General features: G+C 37.3%; 3 protein-coding genes across 4 annotated transcripts in view; 2 read left to right on the top strand and 1 right to left on the bottom strand.

Moving 5' to 3' along the window:
• LOC306883890 (vinculin-like) overlaps nucleotides 1-12880 on the top strand; it is a 40695-nt gene extending 27815 nt beyond the window's left edge. The window contains exons 10-22 of one of the 2 annotated variants that reach the window (XM_079439393.1): nucleotides 562-737; nucleotides 1166-1356; nucleotides 3052-3251; nucleotides 3556-3684; nucleotides 4306-4455; nucleotides 5570-5678; nucleotides 5763-6065; nucleotides 6154-6278; nucleotides 6358-6543; nucleotides 9026-9217; nucleotides 10510-10713; nucleotides 10815-10919; nucleotides 10995-12880. In XM_079439393.1, the coding sequence (XP_079295519.1) occupies nucleotides 562-737; nucleotides 1166-1356; nucleotides 3052-3251; nucleotides 3556-3684; nucleotides 4306-4455; nucleotides 5570-5678; nucleotides 5763-6065; nucleotides 6154-6278; nucleotides 6358-6543; nucleotides 9026-9217; nucleotides 10510-10713; nucleotides 10815-10919; nucleotides 10995-11141 (2217 nt within the window). In that variant the 3' untranslated portion in view covers nucleotides 11142-12880. The remainder of the gene's footprint in view (nucleotides 1-561; nucleotides 738-1165; nucleotides 1357-3051; nucleotides 3252-3555; nucleotides 3685-4305; nucleotides 4456-5569; nucleotides 5679-5762; nucleotides 6066-6153; nucleotides 6279-6357; nucleotides 6544-9025; nucleotides 9218-10509; nucleotides 10714-10814; nucleotides 10920-10994) is intronic. The other variant, XM_079439394.1, reaches the window with a different exon arrangement.
• Nucleotides 11187-19979, bottom strand: LOC306883891 (AP-3 complex subunit mu-1-like). Its single transcript, XM_079439395.1, has 9 exons — nucleotides 19657-19979; nucleotides 18550-18830; nucleotides 18180-18351; nucleotides 17967-18104; nucleotides 17602-17687; nucleotides 16893-17026; nucleotides 16577-16784; nucleotides 16315-16459; nucleotides 11187-13970 (listed from the first exon to the last, which is right to left on the bottom strand). Exons 1-9 carry the CDS (start codon nucleotides 19736-19738, stop codon nucleotides 13870-13872), a joined length of 1347 nt encoding a protein of 448 aa, XP_079295521.1. The 5' UTR covers nucleotides 19739-19979; the 3' UTR covers nucleotides 11187-13869.
• Nucleotides 19980-21329: 1350 nt separating this feature from the next.
• LOC306884107 (adenosine kinase-like) overlaps nucleotides 21330-24016 on the top strand; it is a 161386-nt gene continuing 158699 nt past the window's right edge. The window contains exon 1 of the mRNA XM_079439791.1: nucleotides 21330-21484. Coding sequence (XP_079295917.1) covers nucleotides 21429-21484 — 56 coding nt within the window. The 5' untranslated portion in view covers nucleotides 21330-21428. The remainder of the gene's footprint in view (nucleotides 21485-24016) is intronic.

Here is a 24016-nt window from a genome sequence, read left to right as displayed (position 1 = left end):
CAGAGGACGAGTGGGTTCTTGAAATGTGTACTCATAACTACAGACGTGTCCTCATTTAAATAGCTGTTACATAAATCTGTCTGGATTGATGTTATTTAGTGGAGATGTGCTGTGACTCCTAAGTATTTAAAGGGTGGATAACTGAAAAACAGAAAGAATACTTTTACTTTGTGCTGTTTGTGCAGTGACAGACAACAGCAAAGCATGAGATTATATAACTGATTCCTTATGCTGAATGACAATATGACTATAAATATTCCTTCAAATTCAAAACAGGAAATGTTGACAAGTGTCAGTGTAGTATGTTCATTCTGATAATAAAGGAACAGGAGAGTCTGAGAGTGTTCTGTGAGATTACTTTTGAAGATACTGCTAACTAACTAGTAGGTGTAGCTGTAGTGCTGTAAAATAAATTAAAGGCAAACCATTTACTGATAAAATAAAATGTTTTTTACATTTAAAAAATTAATAACAAATCAATTAAATTTTTTAAACTCATTAATACACATTTAGGTATGAAAGGATTGTGGCAGTAGTAAAACTTGTAACTGATCTGTACAGAGCTGGCTGGCTGATCCTAACGGTGGTCCGGAGGGGGAAGAGAACATCCGTGCTCTTCTGGTGGAGGCCAAACGCATCGCCGACCTGTGTGAAGACCCTAAAGAGAGAGACGACATTCTGCGCTCCATCAACGAGGTCGCAGGACTCACTGCGAGACTAGTTGAACTTCGTAAAATGTAATTATAGATCTACAATACATAAAGTTAGAGTCCTTTAATTTACAGGAAAATTCAAAGTGTTCTTTCCACTTTCAAAAAACAGATGGTTTTCAGCTTGATATCATTCATGCCAGTCTATCATGTTTAGATAATGTGAATTTGATCAGCACATGATGAAAAATGTGAACTTGATAAACCAGTATCATGCTCACTGTTAGGACAGATTGTGTAACCAAGATAATGTGCCTGATGTGACTCTTGGTGCGTTCATAATATTGAAACATTTTATTATAAATAAATTAAGATTTTTTTTTTAAAGAAATAATACTTTTACTCAGAAACAATGCATTCAGTTGTTCAAAAGTGTCAGGAAAGACAATTATGATGTTACAAAAGATTTCTGTTTCAAATAAATGCTGTTCTTTTGAACTTTTTTTGTGCCACAGGGGTAAAGGGGATACTCCTGAGGCTAGAGCGCTGGCCAAACAGATTGGCACAGCTTTGCAGAACTTGCAGGCAAAGACTAACCGTGCCGTGGCCAACATGAGACCTGCCAAGACCGCTGTTACACTAGAGGGCAAAATGGAGCAGGCCTTGCACTGGATCAACAACCCTGGAGTGGACGATCATGGAGTAGGTGGGTGGCAGGATGAGGTGAAACATTACTCCTTAAATGTGACAAAAAAGCTGTTTGGCAATCCACTGAATTTACATTTAGAATTGAATCAATAACTGTTATTATATCTGTATCTGTTATTAGTGTAGTAAAATCCTCATATGGTCATCTGAGGCCATTATTTTCCCCCCAAAGGATAACACTGGCATATTGAATGACTTATTCATTTGTATGGAACTAGGCACTTGACTCTGGACCTTTATATGATGTGACAGATGGCTATTTCCTCTGTCCCTGTTGTATTTATGTTCATACTTAAAATATTTCAAACCATAAATAGCTGCTTCATGTCCTATTCACAGCAGGTCATGTTACTTTCAGGTTAACTTAGTCTTGAAGTAACTCTAGACCAGAGCTGCACAGTTTAGTACCAGGGCTTGTCCCAGTTTACATATTTACACTAGTTTGTACATCGCTCGTGATAGGGAAAACCCATACTTTCAAGTGTATAGCAAGGCCAGTATTGGGACATATTATCACGTCATTAAATTTCATCTTGATACCACAGACCTTGTCATCTTGCTAACTTAATTACTTATGAATTCATTGTTAATTATCCTTAATAAGCTTAAAAAACTGCTATGGCACAGATTCTCCATTTAAAATCCACCAGAAATGGTATACTATCTGGACACCTATGGCTTGTTATTTTAATATACTATCATTTTGGATGCACTCAGCAAAAACATATTTTTTAAACCAGCAAGTAGAGATACTAATGTAGTGCTAGTTTAATAATGCTGAATTATTAGCCAATCAGTCAAAAAAAATAAAAATTGTGTACAATTGTCACATTAATGGCAATTTCAAAGCAGCTGTTGCCCTCCACTTGGTAAAATGAATGAATCAGGAATGAATGAATATATCCACACAAAACAAATGACTGCAAGTGTGTTTGAAAGAAAAGCATAGTAGGCTGTCTAGGGCGTATTAACATAATTATGTAAAATTTACAAAATTATATCTCACAATTATTATAACCATCCATTTTATAGATATAGTGTTTAAAAATTAATATTTTAGTGCAAAATAATTGAAATAATTAATTTAATTAAAATGCATGTTTATAGTTTTTAGTTTAAATGTGGCTTGAAACAAAATGTTTCTATTATGATTGTGGCTTCTTCTTAAAGGGATAGTTCACCCAAAATTGAAAATTCTGTCATGAATGATCAGTAAAACATCTAGGTTGAACACTTGACATGGAAGAGAAGAAATAGTTGAATAAAGTCGTTATTTTTGTTGTCTTTGGGCACAAAAAGTATTCTCGTAGCTGCATAACATAACAGTTGAACCACTGATGTCACATGGACTGTTTTAACAATGTTGTTTCTACCTTTCTGGACCTCTAATGTGGTAGTTGCATTGCTGTCAGAAAGCTCATTTCATCAAAAATATCTTAATTGGTGTTCTGAAGATGAACTAAGGTCTTACGGGTTTGGAACAACATGAGGGGGAGTAATTAATGACATTTAATGATTAATGATTTTTGGGTGAACAATTTGTTTGTTAATTTCCCTGAAGAGACTGTCTGTTTGTCCAAACAGTAGTATAATGAAACCTGGGAATTTGGGAAACCTGTTTGATTCTTTCAACTAGAAATGACATATTTCACCATTAAATTTTAATGGAAGCTTGTCATGTCTCTGTCTGTAGGCCAGGCTGCCATACGGGGGCTAATAGCGGAAGGCCGCCGGCTGGGGAACTCTCTACCAGGGCCGCACAGACAGGATCTGCTAGCAAAGTGTGAGCGAGTGGAGCAGCTGATGATGCAGTTGGCAGATCTTGCAGCGCGGGGAGAGGGAGAGAGTCCTCAGGCGCGCATTGTGGCTGCTCATCTTCTGGAGGCAATTAAAGTAAGGCATCGTGTCCCCCTTTTCTATTAAAAGATCTTGCTATCTTTCTCACACAGCAGGTGTGGGTGAAGCATAATCAGATGCTTAGATCTTCTCAAATGGGAAGTGCAGAGGTCAGATCTGCTGGTACACAATGCACCAGGGCTTTTTGCTCAATGTAATATATAAGCAAATGCCGCCCTCTGCTGGAAAATATTTACACTACACAATTTATTTTTTCCTATTCCGCTTCAAGCAAATGACATGTTTTTTGGTTTTTAATCGTACACATAAATAAATCATCATGTCATATTTTTCTTTCAAGGATCTGAAGGCGAAGATGCAGGAAGCAATGACCCAGGAGGTGTCTGATGTTTTCAGTGATACAACCACACCAGTTAAACTCCTGGCTGTGGCAGCAACAGCACCTCTTGAGGCCCCCAACAGAGACGAGGTCTGTTGAGTATACAACCCGTTTTAAACATAGCACAGCTTGATTTTCAGTGTCATATCAAATATGCTAATTCACACAAAGCATTCCAAGCCCTAAACCTAATTGTAAAAAGACTAGACGTTTTTAGAAGTAAATAAACACTTTTATTCTTAGGGTTATTATTTATTTTGAAGGAATCCCCAAAATCATTATTTTATACCTGGTCAGAAATGCATACAAACATACTCATAATCATTATCATAGTTATTATGTATTGTTGTTATAGTTATCTAATACTAAAACCATTAAAAAACTCCAAAAACATTTAAGTTACTTGGGGAAAAAATTTGCATTAACTAAAACAAAATATAATAAAATTTAATTGCCATGGCAACATTTCTAATTTTTATTTAGTTTAACTTGAATAACTAAAACTAAGCTAAAAACTAATTTAAAAAAATTATATAGACATATAAAATACTAATTAAAATGTCAAAACCAACAAAATTACTAAAGCTTTTAAATTAAAGTGAAAGCAAAATGTAAAAATTAAATTGTAATACAAAATATTAACAAAAACTATAAACGGAATGATTAATTATAAAATAATAATTATAATTAATTCAGTATTTTCCCCTCTAGGTCTTTGAAGAAAGGGCGTCTAACTTTGAGAATCATGCCAGTAGACTGGGTGCTACAGCGGAGAAAGCTGCTGCTGTGGGAACAGCCAATAAGAGCACAGTTGAAGGCATCCAGGCGGCTGTGAAATCAGCCAGAGATCTAACACCTCAGGTATGCAGCTCATATATGTATATGATATGTGTGACTCTGTACTTATGCCAGAGCTACTTTAAGGACATATAATGCAGTGTTTGGCCTGATAGCTGGACATTAGCCACAGTATCAAGTCTCCAGGGGCATTCTAGCTTTGTGATGCCAGATACTACCAAATATGATGATCTTGAGTGAGACCTCATTCTTAAAATAAGACTGTGTGAGAAAAGTATTGAGTGTTAAATTATGAGGATGTTTCTAAAGTAACTAGCTTTTATGTTTTCACAGTACTAAAGTCAAAACAAATGAGCTTTTTCATCACAGGAATAAATGACACTGTAAAAAATATTAAAATACGAAATTTATTTAAAATTTTTATGATATTTCACAGCATTACAATTTTACTGTATTTTGATATTTTGATCAAATAAATGGTGAGCATAAGAGACCCTTCAAAAAATATTAAAACATTTTACAGACCCCTGACTTTTGAACAATAAAGTATTTTTGTAATTTAAGAAATATAAACCTTTAAAAAAAATCTGTATTTCTTTATTACCTGCCCAATTGACAGATCTTTATTACCTGCCCAACTCTGCCCACCAACGTGACTGGGATAGTCAGCATGTACCATGGTCTTTTTGACGCGATCGACCCGGGTTCAAACCTGCCTTTTGCCAAACTTCCTCCCTTTTCAAATCTTGTATCACATCATAAAGGCATTTATTTTCAATAAAAATTAAGGAAATAATCAAAAAGTTGAAAATAAATCATCGGGTAGGTGTAGGGAGGGCTTTATTGTACCAGTAAGGTGGCATCCATTTAATAATTTGAATTAAAATGAGAATTTACACTCAATATGTTATACTGTTTTATAATGTAATAAAATACTGAAGTGCAGATAATTGCCACTATTTGTAACAGGTAGTATAAATAGCAGAAAGTGTTGCTATTTTAACAGTGTAAATAGAATCTATAGCTATTTGCACTTAGTGTAAATAAAATCTAATTCTTATTAGCCTTATTAAAAATTCTACCAATAAAGGCTTTCAGAATGAGTACTATTAAACTAGTTGTAATCTTGTTTGTTTGTTTGACATGTTTATCTATCTTCTGCTGTACTCATGAGCAGGTCACTTCTGCTGCACGCATTTTGCTGAAGAACCCTGGCAACCAGGCTGCATATGAACACTTTGAGACCATGAAGAACCAATGGATTGACAACATTGAAAAAATGACCAGTAAGCAAAAGCGCATGTCACATAAAATACCACATCAAATCTTTTGAAATTCTTTCACACATTCACTATTTATCTTTATTTTAGGTCTTGTGGATGAAGCCATTGACACGAAATCCCTCTTGGATGCATCAGAGGAGGCCATTAAGAAAGACATTGATAAATGTCGGGTGGCAATGGCTAACGTTCAACCCCAGATGTTGGTTGCAGGGGCCACCAGCATTGCCCGGCGGGCTAACCGGGTCCTTCTGGTGGCCAAACGGGAAGTGGAGAACTCAGAGGACCCTAAATTCAGAGAACTGGTCAAAGCTGCTTCAGATGAACTTGGTAGAACAATCTCACCCATGGTTATGGCTGCTAAAGCCGTGGCAGGAAACATCCAGGATCCAGGTCTTTTTTTTTGTAAATGTTCTGGTTACATGTATAGAAAACAATTTCTCCTGTTTCTGACAGAAAATCTTTTTCTCCTATTGATAAGGTTCACAAAAGAGCTTCCTGGACTCTGGCTACAGGATCTTGGCTGCTGTTGGGAAAGTCAGGGAAGCCTTCCAGCCTCAGGAACCTGACTTTCCCCCTCCACCTCCAGACCTTGATCAGCTGCATGTAAGTGAAATTAAAGTGTCAAATCAGGCCTTAAAGGGACAATTCTGTCATCATTTACTCACCCATATAATTCTATCAGGTCAGTGATGATCAGGCTCCCCCCAAACCTCCCCTCCCAGAGGGAGAGGTTCCTCCCCCGAGACCTCCACCCCCAGAGGAGAAAGATGAGGAATTCCCTGAGCAGAAAGCCGGCGAGATGGTGAGCGAGCCGATGATGGTTGCGGCCAGGCAGCTACACGACGAGGCCCGTAAATGGTCCAGTAAGGTGAGTGGAACTATTATGTTATAGACACAAAACCATTCCTTGTAGTTCTTTAGAAATGGCTCAAAAGTTTGGGGTCAGTAAGATTTTTATTTTTTATTCAAGAAATTAATACTTTTGACAGACAACAATGGCAGACTTTTATAATGTTACCAAACATTTTTATTTCAAATAAACTGTCCTTTTGAACTTTCTATTCATCTAAGAATCCTAAAAAATCTATCAGGGTTTCCAACAAAATATTAAGCAGCAAAATATTCATAAAAGCATGTTTCTTGAGCAGCAAAATCAGCATATTAGATTGATTACTGAAGGCTAATATGACACTAAAGACTGGAATGATGGCTGATAAAAATTCAGCTTTGCCATCACTGGAATAAATGACTTTTTATAATATCTAAAAACAGGAAAAAGCTTATTTTGACTTAATTTTTAATGTATTTTTAAACAAAAAATGCAGCCTTGGTGAGCATAAGTCTTCTTTCAATAAAACAAACAATTACCGACCCCAAACGTTTTAATAGTAATGGACTGTAAAAAAAACACAATAATAAATCATTTTAGAATTATTAGAATTAAAAATAAAAAACTGAATCTCACAAAGACTGTCGAGATGAAATGACAAAGTTAATGAAAAAACTAAATTATGTGTTCAAGTGTTTGAGATGCGCTTTGTGTACTGGTCTGCTTTTTATGATTGTGAAATGTTGCCTTTGTCGAAATTTGTTGAATGTTTTTTTGTCTTTAACCTGAAATGTGGAAATCTCTGTGATGATTCCAGTTTCAGGGGGAAAAAGAACGGAAACTGTCATCTATGAAAGAAATGTTTGCATGCTCTAACGTTTTAACAAGTAGACTCAGACCAAAGTGAAGGAGCAATACATGACTTTTCTTCGCAGCTTTACCCCTAAAGTGCTTCTGCTATGAAACAAGACAGACAGGACTACCTGAGCTAACTTTAACTAATGGGAAATGTCTTCTTCAGTGGATGTGATATCAACTGGAACTAGTGCAGAGCTGATACAAGCTCATTACAAAGGCTCGTGTAGGTGCTAGTAGGTGATCGTAAGCAATAATTCTTCCAATCAGGTGACCATAGTGAGAGCCCACTGGGTGGGTTTGACTTACTGGTTGTGTCGTTGTCCTTTTGTGGGATGTTTCTGAGCTATTTCTTCTACTTCTATAATAGTTGAACAGTCCCTTCATGGCTTTGTCTCGGTGCTTGTGAAAACTATTTGATCTCTTGCGTGTTAACATGGTCTTTCCCTGTTTGTATCTGCACACAGCCCCATTTATTGCCTGTTTAGTTATGATATTCACTTCACTAAATTGAATACAGTGTAAAAATTAGGGATAGCTGTATTAATGAAATACTGAGATATCGCAGATAGATAGACCGATACGCTACCATTCAAAAGTTTAGGGTTGGAAAAATATATATATATATATTTTGAGTCTCTTATGCTCACTAAGGCTGCATTTATTTGTTTAAAAATACAGCAAAACAGTGATATTGTACAATATTCTTACAGTTTTAAATAACTGTTTTCTATTTTAATATATTTTAAAAAGAAATTGATTACAGTGATGGCGAAGCTGAATTTTCAGCATCATTACTCCAGTCTTTAATATCACATGATCTTTCAGAAATCATTCTAATATGCTGATTTAGTGCTCAAGAAACATTTTCCTATTTTTATCAACGTGGAAAGCAGTTGTGCTGCTTAATATTTTTGTGGAAACCACAACACAATTTTTTAGGATTATTTTATGATTAGAAAGTAAAAAAAAACAGCATTTAATTTTATTTAGCATTTATAGAAATCATTTGTAATATTATAAATGTCTTTACTGTTATTTTGATCCAATAAAAAAATAAAAAACTTTAAACCCCAGATTTTTCAGTGTTAGTGTTCATGGAAATTACGGGCTATACGACTAACTATTTTGGCAGCTATAAATGGCAGCTTTTTTTTTGTGTGTGTGTGAGAACAGTCTCTATGAAATAAATGTTTTAAAAATCTTTATTCAGTAATAATGAATGATTGGAAAAGTTAAAAGAAAAAAATCAGGACAATTTAAGGACAGTCTATATAAAATAATTTATTAGGAGTATTTTTACTTAAGTATCATATAAACTCATTGTAACACAATCTGTCAAAGCTGCTTTTTTTTTTATGGAGAACCCATCATGTCTTTCATCATATCTTGTTGGAGGCTTTGCTTGTTTGCTCTGTCCAAATTAACCACCCACAACTTTAAGTGAGAATAGATCCGTTACAAGATTTTCAGTTGACATTATAAACCCTGTGGCAGACGTTACCCAGCAGGACCCAGAATGCTGCCCCTCCCAGCTATCCTAACCCCAGCTGTTCCCACAATCATGTCCTGGGAATCTCCTTGCAGTGCCTCTCGTACTAACTCTGTCCTTCTTTCTCCATGCTGGCTCCTTCCTCCCCCTCCCCCTCCTTCCCAGCCTCCCCAGCCTGAAGTGACAGACGAGGGTTTTGAGGCCGCTGAGGCGGAAGTAGATATAGACGATGAGGATGAATTCACAGACAACGAGGATGATTTTGAGCCAGAGCTGCTCTTAATGTCTTCCAATCAGCCAGTTAACCAGCCCATTTTGGCCGCTGCGCAGTCTTTGCACCAGGAGGCTCGCAAGTGGTCCAGTAAGGTACTCCGTTTTCTGGCCCCGGCGGGCCGCAGCATCCCTTCTGCATCCAGATATTACTGTGGGAATGCTGAAACCAGATAGCTGCTGCTGCTGCTGTTGTTGCTTCACACTTGGGTCCGGTGTGTTTTTTTGCTGCTGGGGTTGCCAATGACCACAACTGGAATGGCAAGTTTGTTGTGCATTTCTTGGACAAACTGATACTGGCTTCAAAAGTCACTTCCCTGCTCATTTCTAATAGTTGTCACGCCTCTGTGCCCCGATTTGAACGAAGAGCCATTTACTCAACCGCTGCTGCCAAACACTCTGCTTTTGCCAACCTCTGAAGCCATGGATGACAGTTTCCCAATGACTTCGGAATTACACGTGTTGAAGTCATGTCACATGCCTGTTTGTTTGTTGCACACTTTTTCTAACCATTTAAATGAACCATGTCAAAGCCATAGTAGGATGTTACATTTTAACACAAACTTTGCATGCCTGTATATAAACAACTGTCTCACTAAAGGATCATGCAGAATTCTACTCAAGGTATTTTGTTAATCAATAAATATGATTTATTCATTAGATGGGCACCATATTGTTGACAGCCTAGAGGAAAATACATTAGATTCTACGGAGCCCCTAAAGTTAAGTTTGCAGAACAAAAAAATGCCCTCAGAATTTGTTGTGCACACAGGAGGACTATGGAAACTTATTTCCGTCACGGATAAAAAAAAGGCATAATTTTTATTGTATAATCTTACAAACTTTTTTCTTGCAAATGTGAGGTATAAACTCAGAATTAAAAAAAAAAAAAAGTGAGATGTAAACTCTTAATTCCAAGAAAAGTACGAGAAACTTTGTTTCATGATGGGAAACTTTTGCACCCACACCAGAAAAGTATATTTGTAAATCGGTAACGAGCATGCAAATGCTTTTCCGTGTGCACAGAAAAAAATTCTTGTTCACGTGCATTTGTTTCTCATATTTTTTCCTACAAATGTGACTTCAGGAGACATGATAAACCTATACTAATTTCAATAACGCATGATTGATGTGCACTGGATGAAAATGACATGATTCTAAACACTATTTGTTTGTCTTTGTGACATTTTAAAATGTTAGAGATAGAAGTTAGATACATAGAGCTCATCATCAATCACAGATTAATAACAGGTAAAAAATATCTACATGAACAGCAACCGATTTTTGTAGTAATTTTCGATTTTACCTGTTTTTGCCAAAGTATGTCTGTAATCAAACCCTTATTTTAAGTCCTTATGCTATGTCCACATGGGTGTTTTTCCTCTTAGGGTAACGACATCATTGGAGCAGCTAAGCGCATGGCCCTGCTCATGGCGGAGATGTCTCGTCTAGTGCGTGGAGGCAGTGGAAATAAACGTGCCCTCATTCAGTGCGCCAAGGACATCGCCAAAGCCTCCGACGAGGTCACGCGGCTGGCTAAAGAGGTAGCCAAGCAATGCACCGACAAACGGATTCGCACAAACCTCTTGCAGGTCAGTGGCACAAATATCAGTAGTAGTAGAGAACCGATTTGCAAATTGTCTCGCTTATGAAGTACATTTCTCCTCTGTGAACTCTGGAATGTTTATTCCAGGTTTGTGAGCGTATCCCAACTATTAGCACTCAGCTGAAGATCCTGTCCACAGTAAAGGCCACTATGTTGGGACGTACAAACATCAGTGAGGAAGAATCTGAGCAGGTGATGAAACAAGGCACATCTTTAATGAAGGATTTATTGGATTGGATTGAAATTAAAATTGTGTTTGGTCCCAAGGCCACCGAGATGCTTGTGCACAACGCCCAGAACCTCATGCAGTCCGTGAAGGAGACAGTCAGAGAAGCAGAAGCTGCCTCTATCAAGATCCGCACAGACGCAGGGTTAACTCTTCGCTGGGTACGAAAGACCCCCTGGTACCAGTAAACTGAGGACTAGTTGATTTCCATTTGCAATCTGCATCCTTGCCTTTTCAAATGTCTGAGATCTGATAAGGGGTGGCAGGTGGAAAAAAAGCACCCTGTCTGATTCTTACATTTTTGGACATCAGTGTTCGGCTCGAGTTTCGGGGTGACTGGTATTGCTTATTTTTATTTACTTGCTGGTATGGGAACTTGGTACACCTCCGCTGCTCCTTACGGAGGCTATTTTTGTCCTGAAAGTTTGCTGTTGTTACCTTAATCTCACACTTCTGAGGTATAGTGTAGGAGTATACAGGAAGCTAATTTTTAAATATATATTTTTGGTATGTTGGGTTTCCAAATTCCAGGTATATATATATATATATTTTTTTTTTTGCATGAGGAAGTTTTCTATTTTGTATTGGAGAAAAATGGCATGATGCCTCTCTCGAACAATGTTGGAGTTCATGATGAAATTTACTTTAAATTAGTTTTTGACAATTAAATTTTCTTATTGAAAATGTATATATTTATATTTCTTATATTTCATCAGAACATTATTCAAGATCACTTTTTAGTCGCAAACATACAACACGTACAATGTTGTAAGTTTTACTTTGCTATTCAAAAACCCTATGGCTGGTTGTTTTTGAGTTATAATTCACTATAATTTACTGTTCTTTGCTCATATTTATAATGAACTTTTGCTTAGCTATTTATTAAATATGATAATGCCTTTTTTGATGGGTCGTGCCATTACAGAGATGTATTTTACATGGCATGGTTGATGCCAAAGATTTAGTTTTTTTACACTTAATATCCATTAGCTATCAAAAAAACCCATCTATCATGTAAATCTACATAGACATGCGAAAGCTTGGATAGTTAACACTGAAATTCTTTATACTTCATTCACCTTAAGTTTGTGAGAGAGTGAATGATTATTTAAATTCATTAAAAGAAAAGCACAATCCTCACAACAGTTGAACTGTTCTCTCTTAGCTCTTAGTTTACAGCTGTAATTTTGACATTTCTCTGTGTGATTGTTTGCAATTGTAGTATATTGATGATGGAACTGTCTTAATGTTTTTACCCATTTAAATAGAGTGGGTAACAAGACCCAGGTGGCTTGTTTATATGTGATACCTATGAGTTTGGAGATGAGTTTAACCAAAAATGAAAAGTCTGTGAACACCCTCATGTTGTTCTAAAACTATAAATGACTTTCAATGTATGGACAAAAACTGAGATATTTTTCAAAATATCTTCTTTTGTGTTCTGGTCATACAGGTTTAAAGGACATGAGGGCGAGTAAATTGCAGATTTTTAGTTTTTGTGTGATCTACCGTTTTAAGGACAGTAGTATAGAACCAAATGTGTTGACATTGTGCAGTCATACTATGAAAAACTCAGTAGCACAAGCTCATCACCATTATTAGCTGAAGATGCAGTCTGAATTCTCTGTACAGCTACAAGAACGCTGTCATGATGCTTCACTGCCTTGCATTCACTTAAAAACTCTCATCTACAACATATACATTTGAAAGAGTACCTTTTCAGCCCCCAATATAGTGCCTCGTTGTGAAAGTTTACAGGGCTGTATTTGTCTGTGTACTAGCATGTCGTGGGTTCATGTCGTGACATTTAGAAAGGGTGAAATTACTGCTTTGTGAATGTTTATACGACACTAATATTGACTTTTTCAGTGTCACATAGAAAAAACATCTTATGTGCCTCAGATTAATAAAAAAAATTCTGTTAAGGTATTTTGTTTGGAAACTTCATTAAAGGGACAAGTTACTTTCTAATTTTGTCAAACAAATTCAAGTGAAGTTATAATAAACAGGCATTACTCAGAAGTGGAAACACACACACAAAAAAGTTTTCTTCGCAAACTTTATAAATCTGAAGGCTTTTGGTTTAAATACATATCTTAAAATGCAGTTATGCAGTTCCCTTGACATTTTACAAAATAATGCAACTGTGTGTCCTTGTGTGCAAATCCTCAAAGCTTCATCGAAAGGTGGCAGACCTGCATATCTACCGTATCACTACAGGTCAGTGCAACAGAGCTGATTTTATCACTTGAGCTCATAATGGCTCCATAGTGCTTGTATGTGGCAAACTACTTTAAGTGTAAATCGTCTCTCAAGCAGATACAGCTTCTATTCACCTCTGAGCAGTGATGTGCTTGTGTAGTAGATTGCATCATTGTAAATATGTCCTGCTATAAGCATGACTGTTCTCAAGGCCATTTGAGTGTGTGAGGCCTCCTCAAAGTATTTGAATTGTTTTTCATTCAAAGGCCACTGAACTGGCAAATAAACTTAAATAAAAAAATAAGGCCTGTGAATATGTGCAGAAACTCTTAAGTATTGTTTTGTGACAATATCAAAGACTGTAGAGCAGTATTGTGGTTAATGTAATGCGTTTCTGGCAAAGATTTACGTACCTTAAATCTAAAATAATACAGTTTTAACACATTAATGGAATGTTGATGATATGAAGTGAAAGATTCCCAAAGCAAATGCTCTCCCAATGCTCTCCAGTGGAAATATTTTCACTTCTTGCAAATTGCCAGTAATTTCCCACAAAACAAGAAAGATAAATATTACAATAACAAATGTAACTGCGATATTTTTTAAAAATAAGGGAGATTGTGCACAAGGTTACAATTCTGTATGATTTGTCACTTAGAAAATGGCACCTCTAATAAACTTTTGGCATATCCTTGTGATAATCTGCAGCTGGCCTCATGTCCTGACCTGGAACTTCCCAGCTTTGGTCACATATTTCACACCCTTGAATGGTTTATATTTCTCTCCGTACATGTCAAGACGATTGACTTTTAGTCCTGTGAAGCAGAAGAGAGAGTGAAGCATAACTGTATTTATATAACACATTTGAAAACAGTGTTTTAAGGCAACTTTACATAAGTCTGAAAATAAGCAAATTTGTGACACTGACAATGTGAACACCCTCTCTACAAAAGATCAGATTTCGTTCAATATCATTCTCAATTTCTCATTGCATGGTCAATGCTCATTGGATCATATGATCATCAGATTTTAGATAAACTTGTGTAGCTTTAACACTTAATAGAAAGCTCAAAAGCATTTATTTGAAATAGAAAAGTTTTATATCATTATAAAAGTCTTTACTGTCACTTTTGATCAACTGAATGTATAAAAGTAAAAGTCTTTTTAAAAAAAATGACCCTAAACGTTTGATGGTATTTCAGCAATTACATACAAACACGTGGAAGGAGATGAAAATAAATTTAGAAAGAAAAAAAGCGAACAAATAGTAAATTAAATAGGGTTTTAAAAGCGTTAATAACAACTAGGGGTCGACCGATATGTGTTTTTCAGGGCCGATGCCGATACCGATTATTACAGACCAAGTAGACCGATAACCGATATATTGAACCGATATATATGTCTGGTGTAAAAATGAAAATTAATGTCAAAATTAAGAATAACAAGGGCTCTGACAAAAATGGCCTTCCCTAGTGTTGGTTGCACTTCTTACTCTTGTCTTCCCCCATGCATCCATCTACAATAAGGGTAATATATAAAGAGAGAGTTAAAAGTGGGGCCACTGTATGCTTCATGATTAAGCCTATGAATACTAAATACCAAAGCTAAACAGCTTGGGAAAATGTAAGTATTTGGCTTCAATAATTTACATGTTAGAAATGTATGTGTAATAGCATAACCTCTCATAATTCTTCATTAATTATTTTCGGTTGACTAAATCATAACCTACAAGAGGTGACTATTCAATTCATCATCTAATGCACATCAGTTGATTAATTTAAAAAGCACAATGTATATAATACGTGTAAATAATTTAATTGTCTTCATAGCTCCATTGTAGAAGTTGCGAAGAAGACCGCAACTATTTTAATGAAACTATAACACTAATAGCCTGTTATAGGCTCACTTGGTTCAATAGCCTATTGAAATGTCCCAATTTCCGTCATCCTAATCTTGGCCTATGTGACAGTAACTTAATCTTGGCCTATGTGACAGTATCTTAGTCTTGGCCTATGTGACAGTAATTTCCATTAGTTTTCATTTACAGTGCAGTGCAAATGAAGGCATAAAACATTAATTTAATTTATCTTTTAATCAAATGAGAGTTGAACTCTATTTTTTGGCAAACAAATGGGTTTACTATTAAAATTAAAACATGTAAGAAATAGCGTATTGTGTGATTGTTCTTTTAAACAAAAGTTGTAATAATTGTAGTAGCATTAGTAAATAAACCGAACTTTTATTTTGACGGGTTGCCGTCAGGACCTCTTAAGTTTCTGTAGCCTATTTATGATATGACGATCGTTTTACTCAAACGAAACAGTCAAATGCTCATGAAGTAACTCTCAGAGCAGTTCTGGGGATGATGTTCATGTATTTATGTCCTCATTTAGTGACATGGCAGATGCGGAATACACCGCGAGCGTCGCGCACTTCAGTGCGTGTGTGTGTGTGTGTCAAAACCGCGCGTCTGTGCCATTCACATATACAGAGACCCGCCGAACATGCAGAATTCATATTTAAATAGTCTTTTAGCAGCTTAATGTTTACAGATAGTCCATATCATGAGTCGATTTAAGTGTACTGACCTACTTTTGACTAATTCCGTGACTCCGCGTTATACAGTAAATTCCATATGACTGGATTCCGCGATTCCCCCTGCGCCCTGCGTTTCCCCCATCTCGGAAATCATAAATAGATAATATTGAGGTTTTTACAACTTCAGTGTAGTGGATTGTAATTTATTGCAACTTGAGCAACGTCTGCTGCTGCCTTTGAGAGATAACTGATGCGCTGATGAAGCAGCACCTGTTAGCAAGCGCTTTCGGTGTGAGAGCGGCTTTAGTCTTCCACGTTGATTGGTTGGACTCCTGACTCTCAACAGATCATATGCGCGGTGGGCGGAGACTGCTCTAGGCCACAGAGTGGTGAGTTCCGACAGGCTGCATCAGAGCCAAATAGCGCGTTTCATAATTAAATAATTTTATCGGCACATCGGTTTTGAAAATGACCGATGCCGATTATTATAAAAATGCTTAATATCGGTGCCAATAATCGGCCAGGTCGATAATCGGTCGACCCCTAATAACAACAGTGCTTTATCACAAGTTCCTGCTGGCAATGAATAACGACCAAAGCTGATAAATGACCCTAGCCTACCTGAGATGGCTAACTGCTGGATTTTCAGGTCAATGTTCAGACTTGGGTTCTCCTCTGGTTTAGGAGCTCCAGACTGCAGACTTAGGCTTCCTTTCAGATTGGGAAGCTTCTGGGGGTTAAGTTTCCCTATATCCCACACCAAACTCTACAAGACAACAGTCAGAACAATTAGCCAGAAATAGAGTTTCAAATGATCAACAGCTGTGACATTGCTAAAATAACACAACTACAATAAATCAATGAAAATGGAATTGCATTTGACCTTTGTGACGGGGTCATAGTTGTAGGTTCCCTGAGTTGCATTGAGGTTGGCGCTGAGAACCACTTTGGGCATGTGTACGGTCACTACCAAACACTCCACAGTCTTTCCCATGGTCTGCTTAGGACCCACAGTGATGTCCAGTCTTCCTGAAGATCCAGTCTCAAAGAAACTGATGTTCTGCTTCACATATACCGGGATTGCTACAAGGCTGTAAAAACAGATAAAAAAAACTTTTAATGGGCAATATCTAATTATCTTTCATACATGTTTTAGGTTTATGGCTTAACTATTTACTCCAGACCTATACTCTGCTTACTTCTGCGCACTGATATGATATGACATGAGCTGAAAGTTTCCATCGGGGGGAATGAAGGCGATAATTCTTTCACTTTCCCATCTCTTATAACGGACGCATGGATGAAAACTCACGTCGTCCAGGAGCCTGGGGTTCTGTGGACAACATACAGTTTGGTAAAAAAAAAAAGCATGTCCCGTTGTTCCTTGATTAATATGGGATCATAAAAGCTGCATGCATAATACGTTTAAGTTTGCATAATGTTTAAAATAATTTTAGATCAAGTATAGTGTGTATAATGCTTTATCTTTTGTTCTTTTGCTCAAGATACTCAATCCTCAGGTTCATTACAGGTCCCCAGTGGCGGTGCTTGTACTCTGAACTTTCGTTAAATAAGGTCATTGTTAGATAAGAGTACGGATATGGACAAGATTTTCCAAGGTAGCAGTGAAAAGAAAATCCGCATATTAATGTTATAGATCTTACTGTGAACAACTGACTGACTATGGGAATGTTTTTTCTTTTTTTGACCTTATAATGTTTAAGGAAAATGCCATAATCCAAGTCGCACTAAATGTTTTATTTCCTGATAATCCATCTCAATACAAATGAAAAGATCTATGGCTACTTCAGTTTCATTGCAACTTTAAATATGGTTGATGACACAGCAAAATAAAATATAACCCAAAAGAAAAAAAAAAAAGAGATGAATATGAAGAAGTGCTCTCACCATAAATGAGAGCGTAAGGTCTGGCATTCCAGAGAGCTTGACACAAGCATCAATAACTCCCTGGATTTCTGCAAAGACGGTAGTTCCTGAAACAGAAGAGAAAACCAATATCAACCACAAACCTTCAGAATTATGGATTCACGTGAACCAGCGTTTCCCAATCCCAGTCCTCGTGCCTGCTCAGGGAGCAATGAACACTGTGTAGGGAGCATGTCAATTGGAACACAGTTCATGCACGTAGCTCACTTCTAACGAGCTGGTTATCGGAATCAGGTGTGATAACTAAGAGAGACATGCAAAATTCTGGAATTGGGAACCGCTGACGTGAACAAACTGTGAAATTAAAGTACCACAAACAGTCTTACCAGACTTATCCAAGATGGCATCGATTTCTTCCACCACATCAAAGTAAGCCTCATTATTAGTATATTTCACACCAGCTTTTCTCCATGGGATAGTGGAGAGTTGACCAGTAGGGAGTGTTTCACCAACATTACTACTGCCTGAGGATTATGAATCCGTTAGATTCTCGACATCACATAGCCATGAACAAAATACTCAGGAATGTGTCGTTTGACCTGTGATGGTGTTGACCATCGACCGCAGCATTGTGGGAGGTCTGATGAGTTCTTTCAATATGTTGGATTCTGTAGCGAGGGGGAAGCCGTTATCCAACATTTCCTCCAAGAGCTCATAGACTATGACCACATTGTCCATGATAGTGGTCTCAGAACATTCTCCAAAATAGTCCTGAGTAAATGATTATAAAATACCATATTATCGAACACACATTCTATACAAGACTATCTACAATAAAACGTTCACCAAGTTTGCTGAATAAAAGCATTAATTTCTTAAAATAACTTCTTACTGAACCCAAACTTTTGACCATAGTGTATGTTAGCATTTTATACTTTCTACGCCACACCGTCAGTGGGTTATTGATACCTGAAACGTCTCTGTGACTCGATGCAGAAATTCTATTACAAAGAGTGGAGGCACTTCTGTTTGGATGACAGAAACAAAGAAGATCTTCTCACGGTAGATGTTTATGAGATAGTGATGAGGGGTGCGGATGACAGGAGGGACATTGTCAGGTTCCACTGCCTTCTCTCGTGCTTCGAAAAAATAATCGCAGACGGAGCGGCTTACGACACTCTTCCAGTGTTTCTCCAGGAATAAATCACCAGCATTGTTTATCAGAAACAAGCTGTGAATCATGATGAGGGCTGGAATTTCAACAGGATGAAAATGGGACAATGAAAATGGGAGTCACGGTGCTAACAGCAAGTATGAGCTACTATGTTATTCCAGTGTTTGGAGAGAAATATGCCTAGAACAAAGTTTTTAACCTTTTTATTTTTTAACACTGGTTATAAAAATAACATTTAAAAGAGGGTTGTTGGGATAAAACTTTAATGTACTATGAGAACTATAGGTAAACTCACAACCCACAAATTAATGTCCACTTATTTTTTTAAAGTCTTTGTAATCTGCTTTAAAGTCACTATCCAAATTAAATCCTCTGTATAAGAAATAAAACCGTATTCTAATTACTTTAGGTAATTAGGATAGTGGCTTTGAAAGCTTTTACAAATGTATCCCTATTTGATCAATGTTTATCCCATATGATCAGTTAAATAATGAATAGTGACCAGGGGTTAGATCTAAATGCTGTTCATTGTGCACTTTATAAAGCTACATTTCAGGTCCTGAGCTCTGTGCAAACAACTGTATTATCCTATGGCAGTAAATTAAAACTTCATAACCTAAACTTCCTTCAAATCTATCATAACTGGTCGCAAACAAACGTGTAACAAACATTATTATTATTTCAAAGGCAATGCCGGACAGTGTGGTAGCTAATTAAATCATTAATCCCTCAGAAAATACTCAAAACAAAAGCAGAAAAGTTATGTTTCCTGAAGGAAGAGTTACAGGATATCCTGCGTCTACCGATTAACGTTATTTGAGATTCATATTCAGCTGAACAAATACAGACAGTCGGTTGTTCATAACTACACATATCTAAACTTATTTCTAAATAAATCTTACCTGTAGACAGCTGTCTTGATAAATGTTTTAAGGCAGTATCCCCGCTTGTAAATGTGGCAGATGTCACTCCGTCCCGCTTCATGCGTTCGAATCTAAGACTGTCGCGAATTTAAAGTAGATTTAAAACACAAAACTCGCTCCTTGTGAAAAAAGCGTATGATCTGAGACATTCAATGATGCCTCTACAGCGCGTGTGTTTAATTAAAGTTTGTATTAGCTTGGAAGTGTTTTTTTTGTTTTTTGTTCCGGCAATACACCGGGACAGCTATGTGTCTGTGGTAACTTCATCTCCACGGAGTTGGTTCTTTTGAATAACTCTTTTTAAAGAACAATCAAATGAACTGGTTCACTGATTCACTGATTCTTTATATTATCACGTGGTCCCTGGCGTGTAGGATTAAAGTTGACTGAAGATTGATTCAAGTTTATTTAAGGGTCATTTACAAATTCATACATTTGCAGTAGGTTGTTTGTAGCACTTTTGTTATTTGACTATTAAAGCAACTTTCACCCTGTTGGTCAAATCTTCGATTCACTCACGTTATTTACTGACTCACTGAACAGAGAATCGAATGCTTTTATTAGCAGCTCATTCATCGGTTCTCGGCTCATTACGAAACGGATAAATTCAAGAGAGACCATTCTCAGTTCAAACTGGTTTATGAGAACAGTTCTGACCGTTTCAGTCCGGTTCGTGAAGGAATAGTTCCGAACGGTTTTGTGAATCGATTCAGTGAAAAGATTCGATTCAAAAGAACTATCTGCCAAGACAGTTCCAAAAGTAGACCTCAGTATTTTAGATCAAATAAAGAAAGATGAAGGTAGTCCTGTGGATATGGTTTTTAATTATTTGAAGAGAAATTGGTCAGAATATATCAAGTTATTTAAAGATGGTTCAATGAATTCAATTAGTGGAAAAATAGCAATAGGAATAAGTATTCCTGTAGAGTTAGTGGTTATTTTATTGGCCTTGGAGAGGGTGGAGGAAAATGGTCCGGGGAAAAGAGTAATTTGTTCAGACTCAACTGCAGCTTTATTGGCATTAAAGGGAAGGAAAAATTAATCTAGGTCAGACTTAATAGTAGAATTATTAGTAACATTGAATCGTGTAAATAATGGGGAATATAGTGGGATTTCTTTGGGTGCCGGCTCATATAGGTCTTCAGGGAAATGAAGAGGCAGATGAAATGGCAAGAAAGGCTGTAAATAGAAGTGAAGTAGAGTTTTGTATGGTAGAGTTGAGTGTAAAAGTATTATCCAAGAAGGAACAGTAAAATTGTGGCAAAGGGAATGAAGGATATAAAGGCAGAAATTATTATTATATTCAGCCAATAGTAGGGCATTCTAGTACAATAAGGTTAGAAAGAAAGGATAGTGTTGTTTTAACTAGACTAAGGTTGGGTCATTGTGCGTTGAATTTTGGGATAGCAAAGATTGGAAAACATCCAGATGTAGATGTGGACTGGAAATAAAGGAGTGTGTCATTCATCATGAAGCAAGAGTTATTTGAATGTGGAGTCACGAGTGCTTGTATAAAATCTATTCTAAGAATAAAGGACTATAAATCAGCGAAAGTTATCAATTTTCTGCATATGACTGGACTTTACACAAGGATGTGTTAAGTGGAGTATCCAGATGACCTGAGGAGGGCAGCAATACGCCGGTGTTGCGTTTAGTCTGCCGCAAATTCTACAAGAAGAACTATCCGCGAACCGCGCCTCGGCTCCAGTCAGATGATTCATTCGCTCAACAAGGTGCATATTTGATAGAGCATGGCGTCCGATGAACCTAAAGCCAAGAGGATTAAACTCGAGGAAAAAAAGCTCAGGTAAAGCAAACGCAAGCATCGGTTGAAGAGCTTAGAATGACAGTCAAAATGTGTGTTTGGTATTTTATTGAACACGGGGCGGTTTGTTTGCCAGCACTTTTGTTTTGGGTCAGGGGTCTAGGCTGCGTGTCACTTAAAGTCCATGTGCTGTCAATTCAGTGCTTTCTCTCAAAAGCACATTGTCGTTGCATTGGACAAGAATGTTTCGGGCATTTTCCCGTTATAAAGCGATGCCGATTAATCCGTTAGGTTTTGCTGCAAAACATAAATCACAAACTCGTGATCATAGGGCATTTTTACGAACAATATCCAAAGCGTTCCACAATTACTTGAATTATTCATAGTCGAGTGGTGAGTTCGTGTTGTTGTGTACACTTTATAAACATCCGTGTCCTTGAGTGTTTTATATCTACCACTGGAGAGCGTCCCTCCGGCTCCACGTGTCTTTTGTTATGCAGTCGGGCTCTGCTGCAAAAAGGTCTTCCTGCTGTACAGTCAGTAAGGAACACGCATATATACATTACACCAATACATGCATGCATTAAAAGAACAATGCATACACACCCAATATAGTTGTTCGTTTAGTTTATGCTCCATGTTCAAATGTTGGTTGCAAGTTCTGTAGGTCACTTTCCGGCGGATATTTCCGCGGGAGAAAAAAAAATTGAGTTACAATTATTTGTTGTGGTTATACAAAACAAAATTAGTTTATTTAGTTAGATTTTTATTTTTAAATAAAATAATAAAGTGTGATTATACTGTTATATTTTAACAAAAAGGGAGTATTACAAATACAATTATTTTATAATTGGGAGGGGAGCAGGGGGGTTTCTCCTGAAGTCCATGATCATCTCCACAGTTTTGAGCGTATTAAGCTCCAGGTTGTTAAGACTGCACCATACAGCCAGCTCCTTAACCTCCTGTCTGTAAGCAGACTCGTCACCGTCCTGGATGAAGGCCGATCAGTGTGGCGTCGTCTGCAAACTTCAGGAGCTTGACAGAGGGGTCCAGTGACACAGTCACACAGCTCCAGTGATCTGTTGAAGATCTGTGTGAAGATGGGGGGCCAGCTGATCAGCACAGATTTTTAGGCAGGCTGGTGACACACCGTCTGGGCCTGATGCTTTCCTCCTTTTGTTCTTCATGAAGACCTGGGCACGTATTCATGAAAAATCTTAGTGCTAAGAGTTGCTCCTAGTAACAAAATTCTTAGAAATGTGTTTCCTCTTAAAATGAAAGAAAAGATCCTAGTAAAGAAAAAAGTCATTCAGAAAGCATCTTAACCCTTAAAAGAGGTCTTAAGGTCCAAAATTGTTAGGAGTACGGACGAGGACTTTTAAGGGGCTTAAGAGTTTCTTTAGCAGTGGAGAAAATGGACGAAACATGAAGAGGGAGAATAAATGTTGCACACAATGCATGACAGTGAGTAAATAAGACGCTACACTAGATCGTGCAGGGATCATGTTTGTGACCGATCTTATTAAAGGCATGCTAACATCTCAGACACCGCACAGAAATTACATAGCGCCAGAAATGGACGTAATCATTACATTAACATATCTGGCAACTGGAAAAATGCTATGCAGCAGCGATGATTTGGGTCTGTTACAGCACTTATTAGGCTATGTCGCTGTTCATTTCCTATAAAATACGGTATGACAGCATGGTAAATAAAAAATAAAGTGTGTGTATATATATATATATATATATATATATATACATACATACACATATATATATATATAGTGTGTGTGAGAGAGAAAGCGAGAGAGCAAGGGCGAGTACGGTAAAAGAGGAAAAGTTACGCCTGTAATTTCAAAGTGAAGGCTTATAATATACCCTACTCTTAAAAGCACTCTTTTATTTCCTTCTTGACAACCAACCAATCAGTCTTCAAAATAATGTGTCATAGCTAGCAACGGGGTCAGCCCCCCCTCCTCACTAAGATAAAAGTTGTGTTTTCCTCGCTCAGAATTGCTCTCAGATCTTTAGGAATACGGGCCCTGGCATACATCATCTTCGCTGATTTGAATTGTAGGTGTGGGGGAGAGGAGGGTTGCTGGAGGTGTTAATGGTTGTGTGGAGAGGTGTTCAGGGCGGGTGTGGTTTGTTTTCTCAAAACGACAACTCGTTCAAGTCGTCTGCCAGGTGTTGATTCTCCACAGTGCTGGGGCATGGTGACTTGTAACTGGTGATATCCTTTATGCCTTTCCACACTGAAGCAGGATCACTGGAAGATATTTTTTTTCCTTAGCTTGTCAGAATCATTCCTCTTTGCCACTCTGATCTCCTTTTCCAGTGTGTATTTGGCCTGTTTGTACAAGACTGTATCCCCCTTTCTGTAAGCATCTTCTTTGGCCTGACGGAGCTGTCTGAGTTTTGCAGTGAACCATGGTTTGTCATTGTTGTAGATTAGATGAGTCCTGTTAGGAATGTACATATCCTCACAGAAACTGATATAAGATGTTACAGTCTCTGTGAGCTCATCCAGATCGATGGCAGCGGCTTCAAAAACAGTTCGATCAGTGAGAG

The sequence above is a fragment of the Barbus barbus genome, assembly GCF_936440315.1.
Source record: "Barbus barbus genome assembly, chromosome: 18".
Lineage (NCBI taxonomy): Eukaryota > Metazoa > Chordata > Actinopteri > Cypriniformes > Cyprinidae > Barbus > Barbus barbus.
The sequence above is the reverse complement of the archived record's forward strand: the minus strand, read 5'-3'. Positions and strand labels throughout refer to the sequence as shown.

Coding starts and splice junctions, on each gene's coding strand:
- LOC306883891 (XM_079439395.1), bottom strand. CDS start 19,738: ATGAAGCGGGACGGAGTGACATCTGCCACATTTACAAGCGGGGATACT. Junction 18,105..18,179: donor GATGGTCAACACCATCACAG/GTCAAACGACAC, acceptor CATAATCCTCAG/GCAGTAGTAATGTTGGTGAA. Junction 17,688..17,966: donor TGCCATCTTGGATAAGTCTG/GTAAGACTGTTT, acceptor CTTCTGTTTCAG/GAACTACCGTCTTTGCAGAA.